The sequence below is a fragment of the Lampetra fluviatilis genome, chromosome 27, assembly GCF_964198595.1.
Source record: "Lampetra fluviatilis chromosome 27, kcLamFluv1.1, whole genome shotgun sequence".
In the NCBI taxonomy this organism is placed as follows: domain Eukaryota; kingdom Metazoa; phylum Chordata; class Hyperoartia; order Petromyzontiformes; family Petromyzontidae; genus Lampetra; species Lampetra fluviatilis.
The window spans coordinates 12,788,268-12,816,025 of NC_136301.1; the positions used below are offsets into that span (position 1 = coordinate 12,788,268).

At 50.9% G+C, this 27,758-nt stretch overlaps 1 protein-coding gene across 5 annotated transcripts in view; it reads left to right on the top strand.

The window, feature by feature from the left end:
- LOC144942413 (semaphorin-4C-like) overlaps positions 1-27,758 on the top strand; it is a 50,333-nt gene that overhangs the window by 14,614 nt on the left and 7,961 nt on the right. For all 5 annotated transcript variants that reach the window (XM_078869270.1, XM_078869269.1, XM_078869271.1 and 2 more), the window contains 13 exons: positions 4,612-4,760; positions 5,670-5,732; positions 6,387-6,485; positions 14,456-14,549; positions 15,067-15,183; positions 15,922-16,118; positions 17,218-17,384; positions 18,525-18,666; positions 20,561-20,852; positions 22,000-22,115; positions 23,303-23,451; positions 25,997-26,079; positions 26,514-27,055. In XM_078869270.1, the coding sequence (XP_078725396.1) occupies positions 4,612-4,760; positions 5,670-5,732; positions 6,387-6,485; positions 14,456-14,549; positions 15,067-15,183; positions 15,922-16,118; positions 17,218-17,384; positions 18,525-18,666; positions 20,561-20,852; positions 22,000-22,115; positions 23,303-23,451; positions 25,997-26,079; positions 26,514-27,055 (2,210 nt within the window). The remainder of the gene's footprint in view (positions 1-4,611; positions 4,761-5,669; positions 5,733-6,386; positions 6,486-14,455; positions 14,550-15,066; positions 15,184-15,921; positions 16,119-17,217; positions 17,385-18,524; positions 18,667-20,560; positions 20,853-21,999; positions 22,116-23,302; positions 23,452-25,996; positions 26,080-26,513; positions 27,056-27,758) is intronic.

The window sequence follows — 27,758 nt, forward strand, 5'->3', positions numbered from 1 at the left end:
ATGCTCGCAGGATCTGAGCAAGCAAGACTGCTGAATGAGTTTTAGGAATGCTTTTTTGGGAAAATTGAAAAGCACCACCACCAGGAGGAGGGCCTGTCTGTTCAAAAGAATTTCAGACTGTACGCCCTGAGCCTGGCGGTGACCGTCAGTGAAATGGGCAGACATTTCCTGAGCGACACTCCAGAGCTGATAACTTTGGATACTTGTGATGTTCTGAATGAATCTGTGATTAACACTGTCCACAATGTAGAAGCACTTGACAAGAAGCAGTACGATTGTAATGAATAAAGTCCACCGACTCACTGATAACTTAACGAGTAACTGCGTGTGACTTTTTACACTTGGGTAACTTATGTGACTCTACGCGACGCTCCCTGTGTAGTTGGCTGGCTACACAGGAGCGGACGCGTAGCAGTCACGGAAACAATATAACGCTAGCCTTCCCAGACTACAAGGTGCCCATTCTAGGACGTTGAAGACGACCCCCTCCAAGATGACGACGGCGACGGCAGTTCCATGGTTCCCCCACAACAGCAGTCCAGAGCCCTGTTCCACACCGGCCTTTATCCCTCAAACGACCCGGCCACACAATGACTACCACAAGTCAGTGCTCATCGACTGCACTCGGTCTATTCATGACCCAATCAAAAAGAACTGCCTATGACTCTTCAAGTTTCTTGAGCGCATACTCAAAGCCAAGAAAGCTGACAAGATCTCAACTTTGAAGACTGATGTCAACCTTTTCTCCCATCTCTATGTTGTGGCACAGCTCAGGGAAACAGACATGGGTACTTTTTTCATGCATTTAAATCACCCCCCGTCTCTCTCTGACAGAGGCATTCTGCGTCTGGGAAATACGTCTTACCTACTAACTTGTCTGGTGGAAACAACTCAGACAGAGGCTCTAATGCAAGTTCTAGATGATGATACAGACCTGGTAGCATGTTTGGTACAAACTACTGAGACAGAGACTATAAGTTCCATTGACATCACAGTTCTAGATGTTGCTCCTGATCTGCTAGCTTGTCTTGAACAAACATCTCAGACAGAGCCTCCAAATATATTTGACATGAACACTCTAGACAGTGCTGCTGTCTTGCATCTCCTCTCCACAAGCAGTGTCACAATATTTAGAGACTGCCGATGACAACTTTATGCCCTACATCATGAACCAGCTGGGAAATGTCAAGAGAGTGGATATAGTATGGGACACCTACTTCAAAAGCAGCATCAAAGAATCTAGAAGAGAGGCAAAGGCATCAGGAGAAAGGTTCCCAGTCAGAACAATATCCCTAGAAAGTGGCAAGATTTTCTGTGTGATCCAGAAAACAAGCAGCTCTTTACCTTCCTCTCGGACAAAGTAGCAGTCATTGAATTCCCAACTCAAAAGAAGGTTGTTATTACATGTGTAGTGACTGTGCTTGTCACTGTATGGTGCTGGGGCTTGCGAAGCCACGGCCGGTAATGTGTTGTCATTATGGGCAGCCCGGGTTACGGGATGTAGTACCAGCCCTAGTGGGGCTTGGGTGAGCGCTGGTTAGCGCGGAGGCACCGCAAGCAGTGTGCGGTGCGGGCTCCCGGTGAGGGAGCGAGAGGGAGCGTCAGCCAGCCAGGGTTACCTTGGGGCATGATACGCTGGTTGACCTGCTGACACTCGACTGGACGATATTGGAGGGGGGCCACCGGTGGACGGGGGCCGCGGGGCGGTCACGTGGTCCAAAGGAGCTCTCGGGAACCTTCGAGAAGGAGCTCGAGAGACCTGGAGGGTGGGCGGGGCTAGGGGCGGAGCCAGCCCCAGCCCGGGGGCATATAACGAGGGCCCCGTGAGGAGCTCGGGGTTCTTCGTATGTTGGTGTTACGAAGATCCACGTCGGGGAAAAGAAGCCTCTAGCCACGCGGTCCAGGACCGTTTGTGGTGCGGACCGGGATAGCGAACCGTGTCTAGTTCTGCCGTAGCGTGGTTAGATGGGCATTCGAGACCCGAGTGTAGATCATGTTGTGTTGCGTGTTCATGTGAATAAATAGTGTTGCTCCCAAGATAACGTCTGCGACATGTGATCAAAGAGTTGTGATCAGAGGATCCAACCGCAGCATGCCAAAATGTGGCAACGAGGAAGCGGACACAAGAATGCTGGTTCATTTGCAGGGTGCCTTGCAGAATGGTTGCCACGTGTTTGGTTCACATCATGGATACTGACATACGAGTAGCTTCGGCGCAGGGAAGAACTTCAGCTATTTTTAAATCCTTTATATTAAGTTCACTTGCTTGCTTGCTTACGACCGTGCAAATATTTCGGTCGTTTTTTAACCCACTTCCCGTGATCCAATCGAGCTGACATTTTGCACACAGACTCGTTGTGCGTGACAATGTATTTTCGTGAAAAAATTTTTCCTAAATTTTCCACTTTTTAGGAAAAAATAAATTATATTTATTCACCAATTGCTTAATGGTGCCAGGCATTCATCTGACCCATAGGTGGCAGCCATCTCAAGCCAGAGGACGAGAGGACTCTAGCCGCCACGCATATAAAGGATTTATAGTGAAAAACTTTGTTTTTACGGGTTCATTTTTACATCAATGCCATCGCCCAGGCTCTGGGATAAAACACATCCTCTGCCTTACCCATTTTCCACAGTTCCACAGGCTGTGATATGGTTCTTTCTTTTTTGGAAAGGGGAAAAGGTCAGCATGGCAGGCTTGGAAGTCTTATCTCTAAGTAACAGAGGCTTTCAACTTCATGGTGGAGAATCCATACACCGAGTTGGATGTTCAAACAAATTACTTCAAAGTGCTTGAACGCTATACAGTCGTCTTGTATTACAAGACCAGCCACCTGAATTCCGTCAATGAGGCATGCAGAGAGATGTTCTGCAAAGAAAGAAAACAATGGGAATGATTGTGCCAACACAGAGTGCATTGTTGCAGCACTCAAAGTAACGAAGTTTCCAATGAAGTTACAAAAGTGTGAAATTTATAAAAAAAAAAATTGTTCTATATGAGCTCCATAAATGTATAATGACCTATCGTTGATATGATTGTTTTCACATTAAAAATTAATTAAAATAAATCTGCTACGTTCGGGGTTTTTATAACCATGCAATCAAAAAATTAAATTGTCACGTGATAGCATCCAAGATCTCAAATCTGATGGATCCTAGCAAAAAGTGAACCAGTAGGACCTAACCAAGTAACTCACAAAGTGTATTGCTTTTATCCAGCCTGTCCCCTTCATTTTGGTAAGCTGCCTGACTAATTGGGAGGTTTGGCCAAACACTCAGTGCTTACATTCGTGCGTGTGCGCGTGGAACGTGAGAGCCGCTTACGGCGACAAAAAACTCCCGAGACGCAACATGAAGCACGTGCCTCCATGTCTCAGTTTCCCTGCGTCTCAGTGTCTCGGTGTGCCCATACTTGGATTTACTGACTGATTTAGAACTTACATTCCAAGAAGAAGAAATCTACATTAGACTGGCCCTGTTCATCCATAATATCCTTATTGGCAAATCTGCACTATACATAGCTAATTCATTAACACCATAGTCAGACCCAAGAAACCTAAGACGTCCACCTAATTTCCTTTTAGCTATCCTGAGAACAAGAATTGGAATCGGTGACAAAGCCTTAGCCAATTTAACACAAACATAGGCTTTCACGACCAATATCATCCATAATACAGGTTTTTTTTGGGTTAGATCGCGTAAATATAAAATTGTGCCGTTAAAACCCGCCACCACCCAACACATCCAACTAGTAAGGGTTGTCACGTAAACAGAACGTGCCAATTCGTCACTAGTACAGCACTAACCGGTGTAGTGTAGTGTATAGTAATGTAGTGTGTAGTAGTGTAGTGTATTGTGTATAGTAGTGTAGTGTATAGTGTAGTATACTAGTGCAGCACGCCGGTGTGTTGGAGAGCCAAGCCACAACATTTACAATCTGAGTACGACGTTTCGCCAGTAATTACAACTAGCTTCATCAGGTGTGTCGAGTGGTGGCGGGTTTTAACGACGCATTTATATAATTACGCGATCTAACCCAAAAAAAACTCTGATGGACAACACCAACATATTGGAACAACCTCGTTTCCTGCCCTAAAATAGTACATCTTTAAACATTATCCTGAAGAAGATTCGTGTTGGATACAACCACATTTGCTTATGTAATGTGTAAATGTGTGCGTTGTCTTGGTGTGGTCTAGGACTGTTGTTGTTATCCTGCCTTGCCCAAGCTTGCATTTAGTGTCGAAAAATCGGCAGGAATGTGTGTGCTTATGCAATTTATAATTTTATACTTTATATTTATTCATTTTCGTTATTTACTTACCTTTTCTCTATTTTGCACTCTTATCGTTTTTTTGCATTATTGTTGTAACTTGCTGACCCGTCCCTACCGGGCATCTGTGGGAAAGAGATTCATAGTTCAGACTGGATTCCTCCTCCAGTCGAATGATTCCGATTGTGATTCCAATCACCCTGTGTCCCCATGTCTGAGTGGCCAGTGTCTCTGTCTCCCTGTGTCTTTGTCTCCCTGTGTCTCGGTGACCCCTTGTCCCCCGGGTGCCCCCCCAACCATGTCCCCCCCCGTGTCCCCACCCCCCGCGCCGTGTGTAGCTCTGGGCAGCGCTGTCCGCCGCGTGGCTGTGCGCGTGGGGGGAGGCGGGGCGCTGGCGCTTTCTCCGGATGGGGCGACGCTCCTCGTTGGCGCCTGCGAGGGCCTCGTCGTACTCAACGCTCACCAGCTTGACCGCCAGCCCCGCACGGTGAGCTTACACGGGGGGGGGGGGGCATGGTGGAGGTCAGATGGCATGGTGGGGTTGGAAGTTGGTTTGTGAGTAGTTAAATAAACATCAGCCATATGAAGCAGAATGGCTGTGGTTGAGTTAGGTGAAGGTGGAGTGTGCGTGCATGAGTGGGGAGCCGTAGTGTTGCGGTTAGCGCGCTGTGCTACGAACTCGGCGATCTGAGTTCGATTCCCACTCATGGCAAACACCAGTGTCAATTATCTGAACCAGTCCTGGGCCTCCCATAGGTCGACTCAGCCTCAAATTAGTACCTAATGCAGTGTGTAAACATTGCCACTGGGGAGACAAAGGCGGCCGGGCATAATGTTGGCCACCCACCCCCTCGTGTGCCGTGCCGTCCTTCATAGGTGTTCGCTAACAGCACTTGCTCCAAGAGTCTGTTAAGGCTGTACGGGTGATCTTTATCTTTGAGCGTGTGTATGTGCATGTATGCATTTGTGGGCTTTGGCACAGTGAATAGCGCACTTCATTACGAACTCGATGATCCGAGTTTAATTCCCGCTCACAGCCAACATTTTAACACATAGGCTTTCGTGACCAACATTATTCATAAGATGTTTTTTTGGGTTAGATCATGTAAATGTAAATGTGTCGTTAAACCCGCCACCACCTAACTTTGTTGACAAATATTTAAACTGGTCATGGGCCTCTCCTAGGTAGAATCAGCCTCATATGAGTATCTGGTGTGGCATTTAAACATCTCCCCCGGGGAGACAAAGGTGGCCTAGCATAGGGCTGGCCACACCACCCATCGTGTGCCATGTCGGCCTTCATAGGTGCTCGCAAACAGCACTGGCCCCAAAAGTCTGTGTAGGCTACACGGGGGACCTTTGTCTTGTGATGTGTGTGGTGTGTGCGGTGTCACAGATTGTGTGGAATGCCACGACTGCCAGCAAAGAGGAGTGCATAAGGAAAGGGAGACACCCTGAGGTGCCCTTACCACCAATAACACTAACACCACCGCCACCACCACCATCATATTATTGCAACCACCCCAATCACCACCAACATCACTACCACCACCACCATTCCCATCACCATCATCATGACAATGACCATCACCACTACTTATATAAGAAAATCCACCACCAACACCTTTGCTAACATCATCATCATCAGTGTCTGTAGCATTGGCAGATGTTGTGGTGCACGCCTGTGAATCTGTATGGTGGATGACAGAGATTTCTGAAAATCTCAATCCCACCGGGCTGCGAGAAGGTGGCCAGGAGATGGCAGTATAATACATGGGTTGTACCAGAACCACATCGTGTGCCCATGGTGGCTGAGTAGTCACATGCCTTCCTTCTGTGACCCCGTGTGTGTGCAACCCAAGTTTGATTTTAACTCATAGCCAACACCAGCGACGATTATCTGAATCGGTCCTGGGTGTGGTCGACTCAGCCTCAAATGAGTACCTGGTGCGGTGTGTAGTTAACATCTCCATTCGAAAGACAAAGGTGGCCAGGCGTGGTGCTGGCCACCCACTCCCTCGTGTGCCACGCCGGCCTTTGCAGGTGCTGCTACTCGCTAACAGTACTTGCCCCAGCAGTCTGTGTGGGTTACACGGGGTCTTTGTCTTTGCAGAAGGAGTGCCTTAACTTTGTGCGCGTGCTGCACTTCGTGAACGCGTCCCACCTGTACACATGCGGCACGCACGCCTTCGACCCCCAGTGTACATACGTGGTGAGTGATGCGCGGGTGGGGGTGAGTATGGGGCGAGTGTGGGGTGAGTGACCCGTGGTGTCTGTGTAGGGGGTCTGTCTTTGTACATGTGTAAAGCAGTGGCGGCTGGTGATATTTATTTTTGGGGGGGCGCATTTTTTTTTATTGAGGGGGGCAAATAAATATAAAGCAGTACCAAAAACCATTTTGACTACTTGAATATAAATTGTGATGATCTTTATTCACATTTCAGACCAAAAGAAGTACCAAAAGCATGTTTCCTACTTGAACATAACTGTTTTTCTTTTATATACATTTCAGACCAAAGTACCAAAAAGCATGTTTCCTACTTGAACATAAATGTTTCTCTTTTATATACATTTCAGACCAAAGTACCAAAAAGCATGTTTCCTACTTGAACATAAAAACGTTAGTTTCATGCTATTATCAATATGGCTGCGGCTACTTTCATGACGTTTGCATTTGTCAGAGAGATGTTTGAGGTCTCTTACCCCCGTCGTTGTCCACAAAACTTCAGTGCCGACACTTTGAAATAAAAGACAGGGAAAACAAAAAAGAGAATTGCTAACATCACATCCAGCCAGCCACCTCCGTTTCTCATAACAAGCGCGGGTGAAGCTTCGTGTGTAGCTTCGTCCTCTGTCACTGGCCTGCTGCTGGATTTGTAAATCAGGTTGGTCCGGTCCGAGATCCTTTATCTTTTTTATTTCTTCCAGCGAAAGCCTTGTGAAAGGGTTTTTTTGTAAATAAATTACAGAATTTGCATGAACTGCTGCCATTGTTTACACAAAAAATTTGATCAGCCTAGCAAGTGTCGAAGTGGTGTCGCCTGCGCACTCGCAGTAGTGGCCCAGAGCGTAAATTTGAATGACAGGTGACGAGAACCAATCAGATTGGATAAAATAACATGTATCCAATTCTGATTGGCCAGGGACGCAACGACTTGCGCCCCGAGGAGAATCTTTAAGAAACCAATTAGAGACCAGCTTCAGGTCACATGCTGTCCGAAAATTTAAAGTCTCACATAGACATCCGTTTGTCCGGCGCCCCGCATGAAACACATTGAAAAACATAGAAAATAGTTGACCGATTAAAGCCAGTTTTTATTAAATGCTGATGCTTTTCTTACTACCAGCCGGCACATCGTATGAAACAAATATTTTATTATGTATTTTTATATAATTTTTGTATATGTATATTCTTGAATCTTGATGGGGGCGGCGCCCCTGCGCTCTCTATTGACGAGCCGCCACTGGTGTAAAGACCAAAACAATCAACCACTTGCCCGATGTGGTACGTATGCAGACGGACAGTCAGGTAGTGTGTTAGGGGCCTCTGATTGGTGCAGGGAGGGCTCAAAGAGCATTTGTTATGGTGAGAGAATTAAACTGATTGGAAGGAAAATTCAAAGGTAAAATGTGGGAAAACGAGGGTGGACTGTATGGGTAACGGTTGACAACTGTTAGGAAAAGAGGACAAGGATTGGCTGGAGGAAATGGGGCGAGCGAAACTTGGAGAAAGGGGGTTCGAGGAATATAAAAGCGTAGAGCACAAGGGGAAGGGGTGGTTGGAGAGAAGATGAAGTGCATGCATCATGAACTAAAGTGTGGGGCTAGAATTAGCGTTGTGTATAACATAAAGGCTCATAGTAAAGCAAGAACGTGTGTCGGCATCGCTACACATGTGTACACGTGTGTACATGTATGTGTATGTATGTGTAGTGCCATAGGGGGGCTACTGTGCCAGCCCAAGAGGGGAGGGGCTGCTGGGGGCTCTAGGATCCTAGACAGCTAAGCCCTCGGCGCTGGCTCTAGGATCCCAGACAACCCAGACAGCTAAGCCCCTTGGCGCCACCAACGGGGGGGCTGTGGGGTATCTGGGAGGATACACAACCCCACCCCTCGATGGGCAAGAGGGATAAAAGGACTGCTCCCTGGCCGATCAGGGCCAGTCGCAGCTCAAGACCCAAGACCAGCCAGCTTAGGACCCTGGACCCCCTCGTCCCACTTGTCCTTGTAAGGGCCGGGATGCTGTGCGGGCCAGTGGTGGGACTCTGGGACTCCCGGCTCTACGCCCTTGTAAGGGCGAGTTCCGAGGAAGCCAGAGTCTAGACCCGCACCTTGGCTGGGTCGGGTCAGGTAGCCTCCCCTAGGGTAATTGTAGCCGGAGGACCCCAGAGCGTAGCTAGAGTAGGCTGTGTTCCTAGGCTGTGTCCCTAGGCTGTGTCCCTAGGCTGTGTCCCTAGGCTGTAACAGAGTATCAGGACTGTTGGAGTGTTGTATTGTAATAAAGAAGTTACCTCTACAAGTGTCTCCGGAACCCATTACATATGTGTGCAGGCGAAAACTACCCCCCACCTGCTCGCTGGTGCCGGACGGCAACGCTGTGGTGGATGTGAGCAATGCCATGGAGGGAAGGCCAATTCCAAAATCGGCTATACTTCTTTATGGTGCTTGTAGCCACCACAGCGACCAAACGGGGGCTCTGTATGGGTGCGAGGGGCTGGTAACCTATTAATTACCACGAAACCACGTGAAGAATATAGAACGAAGCTTGTGACGGATGCCTCGGGGGGACAGGCATCTTTGACGTCTCTTGGCCAAACCCCATTTGGCGAAACCAGGAGACTCCAATCTTTACCCTCAGGATTCCTCCAGAAACAGCAAAAGCCATTTTGGGTGGCCACGTGGAATGGTCGAATGCTCACTGCGGAGGAGAGGCTGCCACTCCTCTGTCGGGAGCTGGACCGGTATTGCCTGGATCTCTGTGGTATTCAGGAGGTCCAGTGGACTGGCTCTGGCTCCTGCCACCATGAGGGGTCGACAGTCCTCTTCTCGGGGCAGGAGACTGCCAAACAACAGGGAGTGTCTCTTCTTCTGAACAATTAAACGAAAGGGGTGTAGGAGCATGGCGGTCAGGTGTGGGAAACTGTAAGCCCCAGGTTACTGTGGGCTCACCTTCCCATCAACCAGAAGTGAGGAGTAGTGGTTGTGGTTAATTATGCCCCCACCAAAGATAAACAGTGGAGGGATGCAGGCAAGGCCAATGAGTCTGATGCCTTCTATGACCTCCTGTCACAGGTGCTAGCTAAAGTGGCCCCTCAGGATAGAGTCATCCTGTTGGGTGATTTTAATGACCGAGTTGGTCATGATGCTGGCACCTGGTCTGGAATAATTGGAAGGTATGGGAAAGATCAGTTAAAAATCAATGGTAGGAGGCTACTAGACTTTTGTGCAGCCCATGAGCTTGTACTTACCAACACGCTGTTCTGGCATGGGCACATCCACACATCATGGATGCACGCCAGGTCCAAGAAAGAACATCTGCTGGACTATATAGTGACGGAACAGCAGATACCGGCACCAGGACCTACCATAGAGTTGATCTGCCCACTGACCATCGGCTTATCATCTGTAAGATGCGGTTGCCATTCTTCCACTCCAGTGGTGGGTGTACATCCAGGACCTCATTTAAACCCAAAGTGGCTTGGTCTCAGCTAGCTGATGAAAGTTGCAAGTGATAATTTCATCATCCTTTGCAGCTGAGGTTGGCATCGTCCCCCACTCCTGATGCTGAGGGGAAATGGGCGAGGTTAGAGACTGTGGCTCATGCAGTTGCAATGGCTGCTATGGGTGCACGGACCAAACCTCCCCACAGACCCTGGCTGACAGAGGAGGTGTTCCGGCTGCTGAGAAAAGGCTACAGAACCACTGTCACTGTCTACAGCATCCCACGTGAGAGAATGAAGCTTACCACAGCCTTCGCTCGGAGGTTCGAAGAGCCATGCGGCGCAGCAAGGATGGGTGGTTGCCTCTGTAGCCCGCGATCACAAATAAGTATTTTTAAAAAAAGTAACTTGCAGCGCCACACCTATCACCATCATTAGGAGAAAGGAAGGTGATCCGATTTCCGATCCCCAGGAATAAGTATGTAAATTTGCTGAGTATTTCTGTAAGGTCTTGGGGGAGGGTAAATCCCTCAACCTGGAAAATATCATGGGGCTAAGTGGGGATGAACCTGATGAGGCTGTGGTGCCTCAAATATTGGAAGAAGTAGTTACCCCCTGGGGTGGCTGGCTGAAGTGCCAGCTGTTGAGGAAGTACAGAAGGCTATCCAGAGTCTGAGACCAGGAAAAGCACCAGGGAGAGAAGATCTCCCAAGCGAAATGCTTAGGGAGGGTGGCGTTTGTGTGCAGACAGCCCTATATGACATCATAATAACAGTCTGGACTACTGGACGGGTTCTGCAGGATTGGGGGAATGCCCTGGTAGTCCCCCTCTTTAAGAAGACCGTATCAACTACAGGGACATCTCCCCCCTCAGTGTGCCGGGAAAGGTCCTGGTAAGGAGAGGCTCAGGCTTGTAGGAAAGGACAGTCCTGCAAATATGCCTTATTTTCTCTCCATCTGCTACAGCATAGGTGTAGGGAATTCCAACAGGATCTACACCTCTGTTTTATTGACGTGGTCAAGGCCTATGATACCATCAGTAGACCTGGGCTCTGGGTTGTTCTTTGCGCACAATCATTAAGGACCCTCATTATAGTGGGCAGCCCCGGGTAAAACTACTTGTCCAGGAGTCGGAGCCATTCCCTATTTACCTTGGGGTGCGACAGGGATGTCCTCTGGCTCCAATATTATTATTTCATATCTATTTCGACTACGTCGTTCGTGAAGCCTTCGATGGCTGATCGATGCCCAGGTGTGGTCAAGGGATGGCTCCCTATTGGTTAACCATCATATGTGTCGTGACTGTGATTGTCACTGTGTGGTGCCGGGCTTACGAAGCCACGGCGGATAATGTGTTGGCATTATGTGTAGCTCGCTTACTGGGCGTAGTACCAGCCCTAGCGGGGCTTGGGTGAGCGCTGGTCAGCGCGGAGGCACCACGTACAGTGTGCGGTGTGGGCTCCCAGCGAGGGAGCGAGAGGGAGCGTCAACCAGCCAGGGTTACGTTGGGGCATGATACGCTGGCTGACCTGCCGACACGTGACCGGATGATATTGGAGGGGGGCCACCGGTGGACGGGGGCCGCTGGGCGGTCACGTGGTATAGAAGAGTTCTCGGGAGCCTTCGGAAAAGAGCCGGAGAGATCTAGAATGTGGGCGGGGCGAGGGGCGGAGCTAGCCCCAGCCCTGGCCCATATAACGGGGGCCCGTGAGGGGATCGGGGTTCTTCGGGTTGCTGGTGCTGAAGATCCACGTCGGGTAAAAGAAGCCTCTAGCCACGCGGTCCGGAACCCAGCTTGTGGTCCGGGCCGGGATAGTGAACCTATCTAGTTCTGCCGTAGCGTGGTTGATGAGCATTCAAGACCCAAGTGTAGGTTGTGTTATGTTACTTTGAGTTCTGAATAAATAGTGTTGCTCCCAAGACAACGTCTGCGACTCAGTTAGACTCATTACATATGTATACTGATGATCTGGTGATTGCTGCTCACTCAGAGGAGGAGTTGGAGGCATTACTGCAGAACCTGGAGCATGCCACTAATTATTATCAGCCCCACCAAAACTAAACACCTGCCTGGGTATTTTGTGCCATCAGACACTCTACCCACACAACTCGCAATTGGTAATGGGGCAGTTGTGGAGAGAGTGAAAGTTTTCCATTCCTGGGCAGTGTGCTCATAGCCGGCTCCGGTTTGACAGCATAGGTCTCACTCCGAATCAGTCAAGCAGCATTATCTTTTTATCAGCTGTATCAGCGTGGAAGCTACCTGGTCTGTCGCTCCACACGAAGCTTCGGGTCTTCTTGGCCACAGTCATATCCTCCCTTATCTATGCTTGTGAAACGTGGGCCCCTCTAATGGAACATCTACTCTGGTTAGATACATTTAGGCTGGCCTCCCTACGATCATTCCATCAGTGAGCTCCTGTGGAAGACAAGGTTGCATTGCCTGGGCCATGTAGCCTGCATACTCAGCCACTGCATGCCCAAGCAGCTTTTGTTTGGCCTGGATAGAGAGGGCTAAACAGGCACGATACGGGCTGGAGAAGAGATGGACTGATGCAGTACAGGAGGATGTAGAGCTGATTGGACTTGCGGAAGACTAGTACCAATGATGTCAAACCGGCCTCTATGGAGGAGGCTCATGAAGGACCCTATTAATCAGTTGGAGGCAGTTACTCTCCAACAACAACGGAGGGTAGAGGAGCGATGCTCATAACTGCAACCGGAGTTTCCGGCAGCTAAAATACAGCAAGTTCGCACAGTAGGGGGCACAGCTGGTGCATCTGCCAGTCATCTAAGTTTCCCCATACCATCTGGGTCTATCCCGTGACCTCCTTTCAGCGAGCCTTTGACATTTCACGTGGCCTCAAAGTGTACCTGGCCTGGTACAAGCACCGTTCTGATGTCACCGCCACTTAATCGCGAATGGCGGGTGTTGTTGCTGTTGTTGTGTTTGTACAATGGTGGGAGTGGTAGTGTAGCAGTTAGCGTGCTGCGCTATGAACCCTGCGACCCGAGTTCAATTCCTGCTCACGGCCAACACTAGTGACGATTATCAAAACCGGTCCTGGGCCTCCCCGAGGTCGACTCGGCCTCAAACATCGCCACCCACTCCCTCGTGTGCCGTGCTGGCCTTTATAGGTGCTTGCTATTGCTATCAACACTGCACCAACCCAGTATATCATTCGACTCTAAGATTTGCTCTGGATGCCCCTTAAAAAAACTCATCATTGTGACCGATATATAGAGACTGGCCTAACATCCCTCCATGATCGCAGAATGATTCACCAGGCTTTGATTATTCAAAATGTCCTTAGTTCCAATTCAGCAGAGTATTTGTTGGATCGGTTGACACCACGGGATGCCAGACCTAACCTGAGGAGCTCATCATTGTTTTTGTTGAATGTTCCTAGGTACAAAACAGGTTTTGGTAAACGGGCATTCTCAGTGGCCGCCCCTAGTCTCTGGAATAATATCATCACAAAACTTGATTTACAGTCACTATCTTCACTCAATCATCTTAAATCACTTCCTTCAAGTGCATTCCTGCCAATCTGCCACTGCTGAAGCAAGTAGATGATATACAATTAGTTTTTTTTTATACTGGTAGGAACCTCCTGGTTACACCAGCCCACAGCGGATTATTGTGTCCGTCGTGCAGGGAGGGGCTGGGTGGGGAGGGTGGGGAGGGCTGGATGGGGAGGGTGGGGCTGGGTGGGGAGGGGAGGGGCTGGGTGGGGAGGGGCTGGGTGGGGAGGGCTGGGTGGGGAGGGTGGGGCTGGGTGGGGAGGGGAGGGTGGGGAGGGGCTGGGTGGGGAGGGGCTGGGTGGGGAGGGGCTGGGTGGGGGGTGGGAGGGGTGGGGATGGGTGAGGAGGGGCTGGTCACCCTGTGGTGCCCTTATAAAACTCAACGTTTAACCTACTCACGCCGGCATGTGCCCGCCCTCACAGTTGGGCATATTTGCGGAATACATCACACCGCCGTTGACCCTGGCCATTGACCGAGCAATCCAACGTTCATACCTCCCTCCGCAGGAATGTGTTTATTATTCTGTCTATGAGTCCTGTTGTAATGTGTGCAGTGCCCTGGTGATTGGTATGATTACTAGTGTTGTTTGCACAAGAAAACTATTTTAGCAAAGGTGTTTCAATTCGTCGTTTTGCAATATTTTATTGAATCTTATTCCTCACTCTAGATGCACTATTTTGCAATATGTTTCTCTAATCTTAATGTTCACTTTAGTTAAATATTTAATTTATTATTAAGTAATATATTGTACATTTTTTTATTTACTTTTTTCGTTGCTGTATTTATTGTATTCATAATTTGTATGCGACCTGTTGCAAACGTTGTGTTCTTAATTTTACAGTTTTGTTGTTGTTGATGAAACTCTATTCAAGAGCCTCTTAGCTCACAGGGGAATTCTAAATAAACTGTTCTGTTCTAAACCAACAGTCTGTTCAGGCTATGGGGGGATCTTTGTTTTGTACACGTGTGTATGTATACGTGTGTGTGCAAATGTAGGATATGCGCTCACTGCAGCTGCTGTTGCCCACGGAGACGGGCCGGGGCCGGTGTCCTTACCACCCGACGCAGCCCTTCTCGTCGCTCATGGACGGTGACTACGGCAACGTGCAACCCACAGCGCCTGCTGCCATCAGCGGGCCTTCCTCGCTTCACGCGACGGCCTCAGCGTGCACCTAGCCTGGCACAAGCACCGTGGTGACATCACCACCAAGAGACGATCCGCAGCGGCTGCTGCTGCCATTATTATTTACACACGTGTGTGCGTGTGTGTTGTTTACACACACGCGCACACGCGTGTTCGTCTAGTGTGGTGCAGCGGTGGTGCAGCAGTTAGTGCTGCACCGCGCTTCGTACCCGGCGACCCGAGTTCGATTCTCGCCCACAACCAACCTCGGTGACGAGTATCTTAACCGGTCCTATGCCTTCTCTAGGTCGACTCAGCCTTAGATCAGTACTTGGTGGAGTGTGTAAACATCACCACTGAAGTTTGTTGGGAACACAAAGGTGGCTGGGCGCAGAGCTGACCCCACCATAGGTGCTCGTTAACAGCACTTTCCCCGACAGCCTGTGAAGGCTACCCGGGGGACCTCTGTGTGTGTGTGTGCCAGACGGAGACCTGTACACAGCGACTGTGAGTAACTTCCTCGGCTCGGAGTCGGTGATCGCTCGCTCTATGGGGTCACGACCCCACCTCAAGACTGAGCCACTTTCCAGCTGGCTCAATGGTGTGCAACTCGCTTACTCACCGACTCTCTCACTCGCCTGCCCACTCGCCTGCCCACTCACCTGTCCACTCACTCACCCACTCGCTCACTCATTCTCTCATTCATTCTCTGACTCATCCACTCACTCACCCGCTCACTTACTGGCTCACTCATTTGCCTGCCCACTCGCTCATCTACTCGCTCACTCACCTGCTCACTCATCCACTGACCCACGCGCTCGCTTGCCTACTCACTCACTCGCCTGCCCACTCGCTCACCCACTTGCTCACCGACTCGCTCACTCACCCGCTCACTCATCTACTCACCCACTCACTCGCATATTAACTCTCTCACTCCACCACGCACTCGTTCACATGCTCACTCATCCTCTCACTCACTCACTCATCCACTCTATCACTCATCTACTCACTCACCCACCTGCTTGCTCACTCATTTACCTACTTGCTCCACCACTTATTCACTCACCCGCCCACTCGCTCGCTCAGTCTTGCGAGCCATGCATGCTGAAGTATGTGGTGTGGTGTGGGGGTGTATGTGGTACGAACTCTTGACGATGGTAGTGGTGGCGTTGAGTATAGAATGATGCCAGTGATGCTGGTGGTGATGTCATTCAGTATAAAGTGATGTCAATGATGGTGGTGGTGATGGAGTTGAGTATAAAATGACCATGGTGATGATGAGATGAAGAAGACGCTCACCTTGACGATGGTGGTAAAAGACGACGATGTTTTCTTTCAGAACCCACTTTTGCTGGATCGGCGTTTGTGAGAGAAGACGATGACGGTGGTGCCGATGGCGGAGATGGTGACAATGGCGATGAGGACGACGATGACGACGAGGACGACGATAAGATTTACTTCTTCTTCAGTGAAACGGCCAAGGAGTACGACTTCTACACGCGGCCTAGAGTGGCACGCGTGGCACGCGTGTGCAAGGTGAAAATGAGGTGGAGAACATGCGTGTGTGTGCAAGCTGAGCGCTAGTTGGAGAGCATGCATGTGTGTGCGTGTGCACTGTGAGAACCAGGTGGAGAGCGTGCGTGTGTGCAAGGCGAGAGTGAGGTGGAGAGTTTGCGTGTGTCTGTGTGCAAGGTGAGAGTGAGGTGGAGAGTTAAACGTCTCAAGTCCATCAAATACATGATCGGGTGTCCATCTATCATTTCAGTTTTTTTTTAACTCAATATTAAGCAACTGATTATTGAAAGCCACCATGTGTACAATACATAGCCTATATGTGGGGCACCAATTTACACCTCGGGCCTCTATTATCCACTGAGCAGAGCACCCCATCAACGCCCCAATTGTGAACAAAATTCCGGTACCGTGTTAGTTAAGAGCACAAATCGTAAATCCAGTTTGAGCCTCGCTCGTAGCTCAGCAGGGAACTAATCAGCAGCTCCCAAATGCCCTCGTTGCCAGTAGTGATCACTTTTACCAGCGGTCTCAAGATCGGTCTATGTAGAGGAGGAGGCTCGTGAAGGACGCTACATGTGCAGTTGGAGGCAGTCGCCCTCCAGCAACAACGGAGGGCAGAGTAGCGGTGCTCACAACAATGAGGGGAGCGCCAGGCGTCTAAAATACAAGTTGGTACAGTAGGGGGCACAGGTGGTGCATCTGCCAGTCATCTCTGTCAGTCTGCCCATGGCACCTGTTGGGTCTGTCCCGTGAAACTTCTGCCAGCGAGCCTTCGACACTTCATGTAGCCTCGTAGCTGAAAGTGCACAGCCTGGCACAAGCGCTGTGGTGGTATCATAACCACTTAGTGGTGAATGGGAGGTGTTTTTGTGTGTGCATGGTGTGTGGTTTGGTGGTGTGTGCATGCACAGTGTATTTGTGAATTAGGCACGTGTGAATTGTGTTTGTGTGTGCGCGGGTTGAATTGTCTTTGTGTGTTTGGGTTGTGGCTCCCACTTCTTGTGTCTGTCCCCTGTGTCTGATGTCCACATGTGTGTCTCTGTCTCCCTGGGTTTGTGTTCTCGTGTCCCTATGTCTTCATTTGTCTCCTCGTGTATCCCCGTGTTTCCCTCTGTCTCAGGGAGACGTGGGTGGACTCCGCACGCTGCAGCGCCGCTGGACTAGTTTCCTGAAATCGCACTTGGAGTGCGGCGCCACCCCCCACACCCCACCCCACCTCCTCTCCCAAGTGCGGGGGGCCCAGCTGTCACGGGGGACCCTCTACCTGCTTCTCACTGGGGGGCCCACGTGAGTCCCGTGTGGGGTAGGGGAGGGAACGCATTGCGTGCGTGTGTGCATGCGTGTGAGTCCGCTGTGCTCATTGGGAGTGGTAGTGGACTAGCGATTAGCGCTCTGCGCTACAAACTCGGCAGGGACCCCGAGTTTGATTCCCGCTCATGGCCACCAATACCAGTGACGATTATCTGAAACGGTGCTGGACCTCTTCTAGGTTGACTCGGCCTTAAATTAGCATTTGTTGCGGTGTGTAAAATATTTCCACTGGGGAGATAAAGGCAGGCAGGCATGGTGCTGGCCACCCACCCCCTCGTGTGCTGTGCCGACCATCTTAAGTGCTCGCGGGAGATCTTTGTCAGCTGCGCTTATCTGTGTGTGGGTAGCGGTGGCGCAGTGCTTGGCGTACTGCGCCGATAATCCAGCGACTTGAGTTTCAATCCTGCTCACAGCCAACATCAGTTATGAATATGTGAACCGGTCTGAATTATGACCTGGTTAAACAAGATCAACTTGAACGTTGAACTTGGTCCTGGACCTCCGCTAGGTCGATTGAGTATGAAATGAGTACCTAGTGTGGTGTGCGAATATCACCACTGGAGATACAAAGGCGGCCGTTATGGTATTGGCCACACCCCCCACTCGTGCGGCATGCCGGCCTCAATTGGTGAGCACTAAGAGCACTTGCCCCAACAGCCTGTTAAGGCTACACGGGGGATCTTTGTATTTGTATTTTTTTCTTGATTGTGTGACTGTGTGAGTGATTGTGTGTATCTGCGTGTGAGTGAGTGAATGTATGAATGTGAGTGTCTGGCGTGTGGTGTGTGGGATTCATGTGGTGTACATGACGTGCAAGGTGTTCTTATGGCTCGGCGTGGTGTGGCTTGGCCTGGTATGGCGTGGTGGTGTGTGCCTCGGTGTGGCTTGCCGTGGTGTGGCTTGGTATGGTGTGGTTTGGTGTGATGTGTGGCTCGTTTTGGCTCAGTATGGTTTGGCCTGGTATGGCGTGGTGTGATATTGCGTGGCTCGGTGTGGCTCGGTGTGGCGTGGTCTGGTGTGGTTTGGTGTGGTGTTACAGGTGTGGTGTTACATGGCTTGGCCTGGTATGGCGTGGTGGTGTGTGGCTCGGTGTGGCGTTGCGTGCTGGGCGTGTAGCTCCCGGCTCTCCGCCGTGTGTGTGTACCGCATGGCGGATGTGAGAGCCGCATTCCGCGGCTCCTACCGTCACCACGACGACGGCACGCGCAAGTGGATCACCTACCCTCGCAGCGGCGTGCCCGACCCCCGGCCTGGAGCGGTAGCGGCCACCCCAATCTCACCACACTGGACTCACAGCACCACTATCACCGCCCCATCCTCACCGCGCCGCAGCACATACTCGGGTATCCGACGTACCCACACAGCCCGCAGGTCCCCCGGCCCAGAGCAGGACCTGGCCACACCGCCAGTCTCACCACACCACAAATTACAGATGAGTGCAGAGTTCATGGCCCTCTCTCCATGCGACGCCGTCTGCTGGAAGGGTCTCCGGCTGGTGAAGGTCATCGACTACCGGCCGAACAACCGATCGCTGCCCTAGCGACCTCAGCTCCCGTGTGAACCTCAGCAAAAGATAATTGCGAGGGGCGAGAGACAGAGTAGCGGGAGGGGGGGTGCAAGAGTCAGAGTGGAGATCGAGAAATAGAGTGGTGGGCGAGAGACAGAATGGGGGGCGAGAGACAGAGTGGGGGGCGATCAGTATTACCTTGGTGTCGCAGCATCTCTTCAGAAAGGTTAGCGACTCGATCAGGTGACAGATGTGTGGAAACCCTCCCCGTAGAGGCGGTTCAATCTGGATTTTAAGCGTTCGTGACTGTAGGAATCCATACTCTTTGGTTCTTTCGGTAAAGTCACGTAGGTAGAAAAATAATAGATCACGACGTTTCGATCGCAACACAAGCAATCGTCATCAGGTGAGATAACCACAGCAAGAACAAACTGCTGAAGTAGGCGAGAGATCTGCCGTGGCACGAGGTTATATAGGCCTCAGCAGATATATAAACACAGACACAACTTCAACCGAGAGGATGGGTACAAACTGAGCAATCATTGGAAGGACGTTATTACCCAGGTAAAGTCTTATGACTGGGATGTTTCCATCCTGCCTACCTATGTCAGCTGTTATTTCCGACTCTCTGTGTGTCTTTCTCTCTCTGTGTGCATCTCTCTCCGATCTCTACTCCAGTGACCCGGGTGCTGCCGTGGGGTCCACTTTCTGCCCCGTCCCTCTCTCCCCCCACTTCTCCCCCCCCCCCCTACTAACGAGGCCTACTATACACTACACTATACACTACTATATTGCCTCGTGCCACGGCAGATCTCTCGCCTACTTCAGCAGTTTTTTCTTGCTGTGGTTGTCCCACCTGATGATGATTGCTTATGTTGCGATCGAAACGTCGTGATCTATGATTTTTCTACCTACGTGACTTTACCGAAAGAACCAAAGAGTATAAACTGAACCATTTTTTATTTTAGCAGGTAAAACCCACTATATAGCTATATAGTTATTTTTCAGAGAGACCTGGCCACAAATGATAGCACTCGAAAAGCATGGTCATAAATGTGTAGAGAAAAACCGGAGGACCCGGAGAAAAATCCACACAACCACGGGGAGAACATGCAAAACACCAAATATACAGGCATCAGGGTTGGGATGGAAACCACGACCTCCTGCATACCAGGCGAGGTAGTTAACACCTCGCCACCTCGTCACCCTGCAAGCCATGGAGGGATAGCTCCGCACCCAGCGCTTATATCCAAACACAGCGGCAACGAGAAGACAACCACAAGGCACCGATCTCACCACACCGAATTCACCGCACCACCCTCACCGCACCGATCTCACCACACTGCCCTCACCACACCGAACTCACCGCACCAATCCCAACACATCGCCCTCACCAAACTGATCTCACCGCACCGATCTCACCCCACCACACCACCCTCACCACACCGCCCTCACCACACCGATCTCACCACACTGCCCTCACCGCACCACCCTCACCGCACCGTCCTCTCCACACCGCCCTCACCACACCATTCTCCCCTCAGCACATTCGCATATTGATTGAGTGGTTCGATGCTTGTGTTGTTATTGTGGTGAGTTTTGGACCTGGTGTTGAGTAGTGGGCTTGTTGTCGTTGGCAACGCAGTGTGTGAGCGCAGGTGTGCGGGCCCGCGGCTTCCCGCGCTCCTCCTCTCTCCCCGACCGCACGCTCTCATTTGCGCTGGAGCACCCCCTCATGTTCAGCTCAGTTCGGCCCACCAACCCCGCCAGCCCTACCAACACCACCACCGCCGACTCCATCGCCGACTTTACCACTACCGTCGCGGCCATCTTGGCTGTGCATGGAGACTCGCTGGCGGCCATAGCGGTGACGCACGTGGAGGTCGCCACAGCAACAACGAAGGCGACAGCCTACCCCGTGCTTTACCTTGCCGGCGGTATTAACACGTTCGCTTGCATATACCAATTAACTCGCACGTACTAACTGGCATATACTAACGCACCAACGACAGCTTCGGTTTGAGGTTTCCGCAGCCTTGATCGCAATTCCTATTAACCTGCATTTGGGAGCGCCTTCGTGCACGACCCCGTCGATGATTGTTGCTCAAGTCACCCTCCTTCCACACGGTCTCCGTGGACCGCACCACCGAGTGGTGAGCTCGGAGTGGGAATGTAACGCCATGGTGAATGTCGCACCGTGAGTGCCACCGTATCGCTCACAAATTGCGACCACGTGCCGTAGCACAGGCAGCCCACACAGCAGCAAGCAACAGCGACGTGCAGCAATGGCACGCACGCTACCGGCGCCACCAAAGACAAAGATCCCCCGTATTGCCTTCACAGACTGTTGGCGCAAGTGCTGTTAGCGAGTAGTACCAGGAACGGCACACGAGGGGGTGGGTGGCCAGCACCACGCCCGGCCGCCTTTGTCTCCCCAGTGGCGATGGTAACACATCGCACCAGACACTCATTTGAGGCTGAGTCGACCTAGGGGAGACCCAGGACCGGTTCAGATAGTCACTGGCATTGGCCTTGAGCGGGAGTCGAACCAGGTCACCGAATTCGTAGCGCAGCGTGCTATCCGTTGCATTCACACTCCCAGCACAACCTGCATCTGTGTGGTTTCTGAAGCCTTGTCTGGAATCAGCTTCGCCTCATATACTACTCCAGGCCTTCCGTGGGCTTCGTGCGACTAACGCAAAATAACACAGCAGTTTGTGCCCACTCAGAAATAATAACTAACAGTATACTAACGTGGAGAGATACTAATACAGAAATACTAACTCGCTCAGAAATACTAGCTCACTCAGAGAGACTAACTCAGATACTAACACAGGTTCTAACTCAGATAAATACTGACACTAAAAATACTCACCCTTATGCGGTGTGTATGGCGTGATGGTGTACACGGTATGATGGGGTGTATGATATGTATGACGAGGTGTGTATGATGACATGCGTGTTCAAAGCAAGGTGTGTATGGTATGATCACACGGCGTGTGTATGGTATGATAACGCGGCATGTGTGGTATGATAATACGACATGTGCATGTTATGACGACGCGGTGTGTGTGTGTGCTGTAGAACGAGGTGTGCTGTACAAGGCCGTCCTAATTGGCTCGTTGTCACACATCATCGAGGAAACTCACCTATTCCCCGAGCCCCAGCCAATCAGCCGTCTGCTTCTCTCAGCCAATCAGGTGACAGCATCCACACCATGTAACACTCACAGGTGGCGGCTCCCTGGCTTGGCCTGTCGCTCCATAAAAGCAGCATGTACGTGCGTGCGTGTACATGTGTTTTGCACATAATGAGGAGCAGTAGTGCTGTGGTTAGTGCACTGCACTACGAACCCGGTCACCAGCATCAATTCCTGCTCACGGCCGAAGATTTGGTCGACTGTTCAACAGTGGTGGTGACGAGGCTCAAAAGAAAGCTGTCTCTGGTGTGGACCAATCAGTTTCAAGGACAATGCATATATTATCAGAGTGTGTGTTTTTGTTTGCATTCTGACCACAAGTATTGTGGTTAATGCAGACATGAGTCCTTGTAAAAAGGTTTCAGTTTTGTTGCCAAAAAAAGGAGAAAACCCGATTCTTATCGTGGTGAATATTTGAACCAGTCCAGGGCCTCCTTTAAGTAGACTCGGCCTTAAGTGCGGTGTGTAGAAGCATCGGCACCAGGGAGACGGAGGCGGCCAGAAGTGGTGATGCTGGCTACCCGCCCCCTCGTGTGCCATGGCGGCCTTTGTACTTGCTCCTCACTAAGAGCACAAGACCTTGCTGATCTCATCATGGAGCATAGGCCATCTTGCGAGCTCTGGTCATCCTTCGCAGCGCCTTTTGGCTAACCATCGAACAAAGACGGTCACTGCATCCCCAGTTCATACAGGCTTTCCCTGTAACTTAAGATTTAAAAAACTATTCTATTGTCTGATTGGATTACTATGCAATTATTAATCATAATTCTTCATTTTATTGGAATTTCGAGATTGATATTGTTATTATCAGCTTTCTATTTCGCTTAGATTTAATCTGTATTTGTGAGTGTTGCTTCATTTTTATGTCCAGTGCTTTGAGAAATTTCAATATGAAAGGCACTGTAAAATAGAGGTTATTATTCTATTATTGATTGCTTTCAGATACACTTCTGTGGCCGTCTGGAACGCTAATCCAATACTAGGAAGCTACAGAAGCTACGCACTTTTAAATCATCTAGATTGAAAACTCTTGAGAACTGATTTTTTTGTGTTTAGTTTGTTATCCTTCCCCACACCTCCGATTAGCACGGTTGGCTACGTACGGTGCGAAAGAACGTAAACGTACACACGTACATACTTGTCCCAACATGCTAAGTGAGGCTACACGGGGGACCTGTGTGTGTGCAGCGCACGGTGTTTGTGTTGGCCGAGGCCTCGTGCCTGCAGCTCCCCACCGCCTCGTGCTCGCGCCTCGCCTCCTGCGCCGACTGCATCCTCGCTCGTGACCCGCACTGCGGCTGGGACGCACGCACACGCACGTGCAGACACACGCACAGGTACACGCACAGGTACACGCACAGGTACACGCACAGGTACACGCACGTGCAGACACACGCACAGGTACACACACAGGTACACGCACAGGTATACGCACGCACGTGCAGACACATGCACAGGTACACACACAGGTACACGCACAGGTATACACACACACGTACAGACACACGCACAAGTACACACACAGGTACAAAGACAAAGATCCCCCGTATTGCCTTAACAGACTGTTTGGGAAAGTGCTGTGAGCGAGCACTTATGAAGGCCGGTACGGCTCACGAAGGGGTGGGTGGCCAGCACAACATCCGGCCGCCTTTGCGATGTTTACATATCGCACCAGGTACTCATTTGAGGCTGAGTCGATCTAGGGGAGGCCGAAAACCGGTTCATATAATCATAACTGGTATTGGTGTCTGTGAGTGGGAATCGAACACGGGCCGCCCGGTCCATAGCGCAGTGCAGCGCTAACCGCTACACTACCGATCCCCAGAACACGGCTACACACACATGCACACGTACTGACACATACAGATAAATGTACATACACCCTCCGTGTTGATGAGGTATGTGGATGGGCAGTGTTGCTTTGTGAGTGTGTGTGTACGTGCAATGACGGCCACTGCGACGATCGGGGCGACTCGCAGGCTTCTCTCTCAACGTAGGCCGGGTCTATTGTAACTTCACGAACAATTTCAGCAAAGGAATAACGTGTATCTTGTACGTATGTTGAACCTCTTTCACACCGTACGTAGACAATCGTGCTCATCAGAGGTGCAGGGGAAGAACAACAAACTAAACACAACAATCATTTCTAAAGACATTAGTTTTCAATCTAGATTTTAAAAGTGCATAGCTCCAGTGGCTTCCGAATACTCATCATGGCTACTGCTGCAATGCCTCACACTCAACGAGTAACTCCATGTACAACACCACTCGCCTGAACTCTCCACTCCGTCCACTTGGCCCGTAGACCTTTTCATTAACTACACTAAAACTAAACTTTTAATAACCAGGTAAATGTTGCACACTCGAAATGAAGGACGTGGGCAGGTGCTCCAAATCGAGGGCAAGCACATTTATTTATTGTAGTTAATATCAATCTTGTGAAGAACCGCACCGTCACTCTGTAAAATGAAACAGCGCGTGTTACACGCAGCAATTCTTCCGAGACGCCATTAACCATGTGGCTGGCTTACACGTACGGTTATTCATTAACCCTTTCTCTTAAACCCAATTCTACTACTGATAAACCATCCTTATCTTTGACAATCACATTTGCACATCACTATTCGACTATTACTTTAATCCTAAGCTGTATGTCTATCTATACCATCCACTTATATCGGTATATTACATCCATTATATGTACTGTATGTGTACAGTATACGTACTGTATCTCACCATTGTACAGCTTACTACTTTACATGTGTTCTATTCTCAATAGCATTGCAAGTAGTCATACTCTGGGTACATGGGCATGGTTATAGACTAAACAGTATTAGAGTTAGAGAATTACAATGACAGTAACTAATTACAGTGCATCATCCCTTTACAATGCACAGTGCTAAAACGCCTCTAATTGCATATATCACAAACGAACAATTCAAAGCCAAGCTTAAAGTCTAGAACAAGTCTAGAACATTTATATAACGATCATAAACAACATTTGGGTCCTTTACCTGTAAAATGCAACAGCACGTGTTACACGCAGCAAATCTTCCAAGACGCCATTAACCATGTGGCTGGTTTACACGTGCGGTTATTCATTAACCCTGCCAGCCACCTACAGGCCCGACTCAGTCATCAAATGCTGCTGTACATACATGCATTGATGCACTGCACAGCACATCAGGACCTTCACAGAACCACACTTTTACTCCCTTGCTGCACATGGATATAATTAAAGAGTGATCCATTCCTAATGTGCCACATAAAGCACACTGAGCTATAAGCTGGCCACAAGTGGTAGCGCATCATCGCAGTGGCTGATATGAATTCATAGCACCAGCCATGTCATAATCTAAACGCATGTTTGTAAATCTGGAGGAGGGAAAAACCGGAAGGACCGGAGAAAAATCCATGTCACCACCATGGGGAGAGAGAGATCACGCGAGCTCCAAATATACAAACAGGCATCATCAAAGTCCGTGACTGAACCCTACCTCAGCACCCCGTCTATACTCCGCTCCGCCACTCGTCCTCTTCACTCTTCACTGGACATCTGTGGAAAAAAAAGCTTCATAGCTCATCGGATTCCTCCAGCATAAATAAATATTCTGATTCTGTCCATATCCACCCGCCATTCGGCGACTCAAACCTCTCGCACCGTCCTGTCACCCTCCACCCCTTTCTCCCCCCCTCTCTCCCCCCCCCTCTCTCCCCCCTCTCTCTCTCGGTGGTCTTAGTGATGCCCTCAGTCTAAATTTTTGTGCTGGGATCATGACCAAGAATTGCGGTAATCGAATCGCGGGGTGGTGGAATCTGCTTTTATCAGAGCATTTGTCGCTCCGTGGGGTCGCGCTAAGCAAGTTCTGCTCTGTATTGCAGTCACAGGGGAGGGCGGCTGCTGCAGAATGTGGAGACGGGCATCACGGCCGGGGTGTGCGATGTCACTCGCACCGACACCACGGGTGAGGAGGAGGAGAAAGAAGGGGAGGAGGCGTGGGGGCTCCATCATCCTCACGTCATCATCATGAATACCTTGCCGTCATCGCAATCTCCATTTCATCATCGCCATCTCCCATCGTAGATTTGCACCTTCCGTGCCACCTGTGCTTCCACGTCTCTCGTGGCAGCTGTCTCAATCCTCGTGGACCCGCCCTCCTACCCCAAGTGCCCTCACGTGCCCCTGTGTCTCCACGTTCCACCATGACTCCGTGTATCCCCCTGTGCCTCCATGTCCCCCACGTGTCTCCGTGTACCCATTTATCTCTGTCTCTCCATGTCTCAGTTGAGATAGTGTTTATTGTCGTGTCCGCATATGTGTCCGCATGTCTCCATGTCTTAATTCCGGTCGTGTTTGTTGCCGTGTCTCCGTGTGTCTCCGCGTGTCTCCGCATCTCAGTTCCGCTGCACGACATCCCCGTGTCCCCGTGGCTCCCAGCCATCTTCCTCCCGTGCCCTCTGACCTCGAACCTGGCGCGCGCCACCTGGATGCACGACCTCCGACCTTTGATGCCGGGGCAGGGCCCGCTCGGGGTCCCTACCAGGCAGGACCCCGGCCAGGAGCCCCCCGGCCCGCCCCCCACGCCGTCCCCACGCCGCCTGGTGGTGGCGTCGGACCTGGAGCCCCATCCAGGGGTACGCGCGGTGGGGGGGTCGCCCCTCAACCGGGGCCCCTTGCCCGAAGCTCCCCTCCCCGCGGGTCCCCTGGCAGCGACCTCGGCCCGGGCGACCCCCCGCTGGGTCCCCGTGGCCCCCCGGGAGGGTCCTCCGGGGCTGCTGGTGTTCACGGACGGAGGGGGGGCGGAGCTGTCGCGCGTGGCCGGCGAGTACCGCTGCTGGGAGGAGGAGGGGGATGCGCGGCGTGCCGTGGCGGCGTTCCGCCTCGTGGCGGGGGCCGCTGGAGGCCCCGCCGGATCCCCCGCCGCGTCGTGCAGGGTCCAGGTGTGTGCGGGGGGGTCAAGGCATCGGGGGTCAGGGTTCGGTTAGTCCGTGGGTCACAACAACAACCGGCATTCGCCACTAAGTGGTGGTGATGTCACCACGGCGCTTGTGCCAGGCTATATGCACATTAAGGCCACATGAAGTGTCAGACACCCGCTGGCAGGAGGTCATGAGACAGACCCAGGTGCTATTGGTTGACTAACTGAGATGACTGGCCGATGCACCACCTGTGCCCCCTACTGTTCCAACTTGCTGTGCTTTAGCCACCCAGCGCTCCGCTTGTTGTTGTAAGTGTCGCTCCTCTGGCCTCCATTGTTGCTGGAGGCCTCAAACTGCTCAGTAGTGTCCTTCATGAGCCTCCTCCACAGAGACCGATCTTGACACTGCTGGTACCAGTCATCTGCAAGTCCATTCAGCTCCACATCCTCTTGTATCATCTCTTGTCTAGTCGGTGCCATGCCCATTTAGCCCCTCTAATTGGTCGAAAAAAAGCTCTTTAGGCATGCGTTGACTGGGCATGCGGGCTACATAATCCAGCCAATGCAGCCTTGCCTGCCAGAGGAGCTCACCGATGGGACTTTGTCCAGATCTTTAGAGGATTTGTGAGCTCGTCTCACAATCCAGCCTGGTTAAACCCAGGATGGATTGTAGGCAGGACAGCCTAAATGTTTCTAACTGGCGAAGATGTTCCATTAGGGGGTCC